Source organism: Ruditapes philippinarum, unplaced genomic scaffold, assembly GCF_026571515.1.
Source record: "Ruditapes philippinarum isolate M1 unplaced genomic scaffold, ASM2657151v2 ctg14792_1_1_1_1, whole genome shotgun sequence".
Lineage (NCBI taxonomy): Eukaryota > Metazoa > Mollusca > Bivalvia > Venerida > Veneridae > Ruditapes > Ruditapes philippinarum.
In genome coordinates, this window is record NW_026863581.1 from 14,732 (window position 1) to 20,954 (window position 6,223).

Consider the following 6,223-nt stretch of genomic DNA (forward strand, 5'->3'; position numbering starts at 1 on the left):
GCGCCGTCTATCGGTCAGGTATTATTTACGTACATGTGTAATAGTTAAATATGGAGGTTTATATATGATGTAATTTCTCACAATAAATTTAACGGATTTAGTAAGAGAACATCTACAATAGAGAAATAAACTTCTATATTATATCAGGTAATAAATTTATTTCATCAAATGTTGTTTTTCAGTATAAAATCGTAAAACTATATCGTTAAATTCAGGTGACAAGTTGTTTACAATAACGTCAGTGTTTCGGAGAGGCCCTTATTCGGGTACTTTTATTTATAGGGGCAAGACGTTGTGATCTGATACTAGGGAGAAAAGTTGCTCTTAGTTATATAGCTAACAACATATACATGGTGTATATTTATATGTGTTTATATGTATATTTATTTAAAACATTAAATAACGTAATTGTGCACGTCTTGTCCATATATGTATGCTTGGTCACGACTGAACTTTGAAGTATATCTCTATACAAAAACAAATCAACAAATTAAGAACAAAATTAATGTGAGAATGGCAAGTCAATTCACTAATAATAATTTTATCAACCAGTATAATTGAATAGAAGACATGTATGTAAGTAATTATTATAAAACCATGTACATGTAGTGATCAATAATCTCAAGAATGATTCATTTTGTATTATTACCCATTACTATTTTTGTAATGGTAATGTTTCACAATGGGAATTATTGTTTCAATCTATTCAAGTGTACCATGTGACTCAAAAGTTTTGTAAGTACTTTTTCACATAAAAAAAATCTGAAAAATAAAAACCTATAGAAACAGTGAAGTATTTGTTTGGAGTAATTAAATAAATAACACAGACTATGTTTGTGAGTAACAGCAAAAATATAACCCCGGGTGACAGTTTTTCTCCTGGGGATGATATTTTTACTGTTACTCACAAACGTATATGTTATTTATGTACGGTAAATCACTAGTATTATGATATGAATTGATAAATTAGTGTTTTAGTGCGTTAGGCTATATGTGTTTCCTATTTCTATGTTCCAAGTCCGGATCTGTTAAATTGTAACATTAATTCCAGAGGTTTCAATATCAAAAAGATAAACAACCCATGCAGCCGGCATTTTAGAGTTTGGTTGCACATGATTACTCACATGATTTTATTAGACAAGTTTTCATGCGGAAAAATGGAGACTAGTGATCCAAACTGTTTAATTTTGTCTCCCAAATGTGTGAGAAATTTTGAAAGCTGACTTAGAACGTCGTGAGATTTGAAATTACAGTATACAACGGTTTTAAATTGTAGAAGAATAAAAAGTGCCAATTCTCGAATAAGCTGGTATTATCTGGGAGCATAAAACTAATAATTTATCTTGGTTGATGTAAACGTAGATTATAAAGAAGAAAAAAGGTCAAACGACCCCAAGTAGGATAGTAAATTAGTAACTTTATTTTGGACAGCTTATTAATGGTCAAGCGACATATGGACATTAGGTACATTTATTTTTGTCTTCAGCACGAATATAATTATGTACATTGTACATACATACAATCATCAAATACAAAGCGCATTTGTGACAATTTAATTACAAGACACGAACAACAAATGTGTTGCTGTAAGATATGTGTGCACATGCAAGTCGTGTCAGTGGTCCTGCATCTTTACGTTAATTACCTATATTAATGTGATTTAACGGTGTTATATTCTAGGTTGTGTTGCACGCTTTTATTTTCTACTCCGTAGTAAAATGAACAACAATTTAAACGTACGACGTACGAGATTTGTTCTTGATTAAATTTGTGATTTTGGTTATAGAAGGAAAGAGGGAAACGCTCACTTCAAATGGTTTCCGTGTAAATTTTGAATGTATATCTTTAATGTAAATCAGTGTAATTCATATACAGTATATACAACGTGTGTTAATGTGTTTCAGTTATGTCTAAAGAGGAGGACGTGTCACATTTAGTCGACAATGACGAGTTGGCACGAGAACTTCAACCTCATCTCAACTACGCTGCCTCAAATCCACACGACGAAGTCTCACTGGACAATGTTACACCGACTGTGGAAGGAAACCGGGAACCAAACGGTGGTGACACAGGAACAAGAAACGCTGATGGTAATAGTTCTGCAGAAAATAAAGACGCAACCGGAAGTGCTAACACATGCAATCAAAATGGAGAAGTTGCTCTGTCGTCGACACCCGTGTACTATAGCTCAAGTACAGGGGAGTCAAACATTGTTAACGAGCCTGTTGTGATAAGGCAGGCGAATGGTGTGCACGTGATCAGGACTCGGGAATGCTGTCACACCCCGAACAATTACAGTCGGGAGAAACCATTAAAACTTAAACATATTAGAATCTTAAAGGCATTTTCAACAGTAGCTGTCGTGATTTTCTTTCCTCTGGGCATTCCAGCAATGTATTATGCTTTTAAAAGTGAAAAAGAATTCCATGCGGGCATTTTGCGCGGGGACCTAGATTTGGCGCGAAAATTTGCTAAACGAAGCGAACGGTTGATAATATTTTCAGTGATGGGCGCGTTACTTGTAGCGGTTGGAGTGTTTGCCTTCGTTGAAAGGAAATTGATGGAGGACGACGATGACTACTGGAAATACCGGAATAATAATAGAGTGTTACCATCAGGATAGGTAGATGGTTGGAGAAGCGCGTGTAGACAGGAGATTCTCATTAGGTGTTGGGGAAGAATGATGCAGGAAGAATAGATCCATTGATACCTCTTTTATTGATAATATGCTGCTTAGTAACAGTTATTTATTTGATAAGATTTGAGATTATATTATGATTATTGTTTACTTATTTTGTGCAGTGACTTACTTTTAATTATTTTCATTCTAGCTACTTCTTGATAGAGATTTCCTATACTTACCGTAAGTGTTTACAGAAAGATAAGTTATTTTGAAATCATAGACTTGCTGGGTTTTTTAAAAAATATTTTACCAGTTTTTTTTTCAATTAAAACGTAAAAAATGCTTTGGCAAAACCAATATAATGACTTGTTTATTGGCAAACAATCAGGAATGATGTATACATATGTCTGTTTATATCTATGTTAATAATCATTTTTTCTGCAATAATAATTATGCTATTATTTATTGTATAACAAGTATAGATAGCTATAGATTCTACAATAAATATGTGCTGTAAATCTACAATAAGTGATAAACAAGACATAAATTTGCTACATTGGTCAATAAACATTCTGTGCTGGTTTCTGACCAATCAAATACCTGAGATCTGAGTTTGAGCTTAGAGAATTCTTTTCAACCTTTTTTCACTATGAATATTTTAGAACACAAATGTACATAGTTAAATTATAAATTGGTAATTACATTCAATATTAAATGTGGCATTGTTTTCTCATGTTTTATGTGATCATTTAAAGTTAAACTATGCATGGAACTATGCAGTAAATTTATAGAGTGGCATTATATTTTAATTTGTATTATTTTAGGTCATAACTTGATGAAACTGTTGTTCAGTCCCAGTTATTTTGTGTATTTATCAAAATTTATAGATAATTTTCCATATCTTTGACAATCACATTTAACAGAAAATTATAATCACACTGTAAAAATGTATACATGTAATATACTTTTTATGACATATATGTTAAGGAATGGGGTTAGATCTTATCAAAGAAATATTCATAATACCATATGTAATAATCATTTTATTCCATGAAACATGTATATATAAATTTGTATAATTATACCATTTGGTGCCAAAATGTATAAATTTAATTAATATGAACCGTGTCATGACAAAACCAACATAATGGGTTTGCGACCAGCATGGATCCAGACCAGCCTGCGCAGTCTGATCAGGATCCATGCTGTTCACTTACAAACTCTATAACAAGTAGAGAAACCAATAGCGAACAGCATGGACCCTGATCAGACTGCGCGGATGCGCAGGCTGGTCTGGATCCATGCTGGTCTCAAACGCATTATGTTGGTTTTGTCATGACATGGCTCATTTGATTCAGTTATTTTTGTTATTTACATTACATTAATCTCTCTTGGATTAAAAGTAACATTATTATATGATAAAAGAGAAGAAATTATTATGTATTAAACTATTTTAGAGGAGTAAATTAGGCTGACTGGCACAATAAAGCTAAGACTTATGTTAAAGACTTGAAGCAGAAAACAAATTATTGGTCTTATACATGTTTGTATAAAATATGAAAATATTGTACTTTTTTTTAAATTTGTTAATTAGTTCAATTCATGATTCATCCAGTTTTATTCCAAAAAAACAAAACAAAACACAAAAATTAAAACTTAAGATTCTTGGTCATGATTAGCATTGTTCATTAGGTAGCAAAGCGAGTCTTTTAATATGTGGTGCAGTTTTGTCACTTTTTTCAGAAATTTTGATACCATTAACAATTATATTAAGAATAAATAATTAAAATTCTATTTTTCATAAACTATGTGCCGACAAGTCACATATTTGGCTCTATAAAAAGACATTTCAACTATTAATTCATTGTAATTAAAGAGCAAAAGCACTGTATTCAAGAAAATTTCCTGTGCATAATAAAAGGATAAGACTGAGTGGTTAGCTCTTTGGACCGTGTTAATTAGTTGACCCGGGTTCAATTCCTGACGTTGAAGGTCACTTTCGATGTGATTAATATAAAACAGAACCTGGACAAGTGTCAGTACCTTTAGATGATCAATACGAGTTGATAGTTTTCGATGTATATTAAATATTTACATTAAGAATACTTTTACATTCCACAATGAATTAATTTAGATTATGGATTATATAGACTTTTAATATCCCTTTATATGTTTGTACAAGAGTGGTAGAAGTAATTATTAAACAATATCGATACAGAAATATCTGGGGCAATGAATATTATTGAATTACATGTAATCCATTGATTACATAAATATGAATAGGAAAATTGATAATAATCATAGTAAATGGATTTTTTTCTGATTAATCAGTGTAAAAAAATGTGAAATTATGTGTTATATGTAATTTATACTTACTGAGACAGGGTGATTTTAAGTTTTTTCTCATGATAAGAATCTCTGTATCATATTTGTTAATGCTTTTACTCTATTATACATGTATATATAAAAATACTAACTATGCATAATATTTTAACACTTGTTATACAGCATGTTTTAAATAATAAATTATCATTGAACATTTTACAACCAGAGTTATGTTGTTTATCACCATGTAGATACATCATTTATTTTCTAAGTTTAGAAAACTAGGGGATATCAAAGTGCTGAATGCACTGAATGCGACGGACATGCAACCGGAGAGACATTAAGGCTTTTAAAGTATAATTAACAAGCATTGAGAATAGTCAGGGGTGCTGTTCATCTGATAGCTCTTATAATCATGACTTCTCTAGTTTTTATTATCTCGTGGTGCTAACACACAAAAAAGAAACATATAAATTTAAACAAATTTTAGAATTCTGATCTTTCTGGCATGCACTGTTTTTAAGGACCTCCACTAAGGTTTCTTTTTTTTGGCCTGTGTCGCTGAGGGATTGCATTTATGGGTTGAAGCATCAGAATAGCAGCCACCGTTTAACCCAAAGATATCATATAGAGGTGACTAAATGGGTTTGGATTATTGGACTTTTATAATGCATCTCTTAGCTCTAGCAGATGAGATGGTTTTGACCCCTAGAGTTCCTTTAAGTTTGTTACACCGGAGGTTAGCCAAAATCATCTTTCCTGATTCAATTTCAATGCCATATGACTTTAATAGTTTTGGTAAGCTGTAAAACCAAACAAAACAAACAACTTTGGCTTTTTGACATCAAAAGACTGGAAATATTTTCCAACATTTTTATACCATTTGATATAAGTCTATACCAACAACTTGTATGCAAAATTTCAAATCATTTACTTACCCCATTATTATTCCAGAAAAATCATTATTTTGCTAAAAATGGACGGCATTTGAATAAGTAAACCAAAACAAAACACAACACAACCAATTTTTTGACATCATTTATCACAAGTATCACTAAGTTAGTAACAGTTCAATTATAAACAATTTCACAAGAGTTTTAGCAGAAAATATCAGTAAATGAAATTAGTACATGACTGTGTAACATAGTATTACTGTAACGTAATTCCATCATAAAGAGATCATTAACAATAATCAATAGAATCATCAACAGTATATTATATGAGATTTGGTTGTTCACTATTGATATTTCAAAGTTTCTAATTAACTTAAATGGA

At 31.3% G+C, this 6,223-nt stretch overlaps 1 protein-coding gene across 1 annotated transcript; it reads left to right on the top strand.

The window, feature by feature from the left end:
• LOC132722574 (uncharacterized) lies at window positions 1-5,179 on the top strand. The gene is made up of 2 exons (XM_060707095.1): window positions 1-147; window positions 1,905-5,179. Exon 2 carries the CDS (start codon window positions 1,907-1,909, stop codon window positions 2,621-2,623), a length of 717 nt encoding a protein of 238 aa, XP_060563078.1. The 5' UTR covers window positions 1-147; window positions 1,905-1,906; the 3' UTR covers window positions 2,624-5,179.
• The last annotated feature ends 1,044 nt before the right edge of the window (window positions 5,180-6,223 follow it).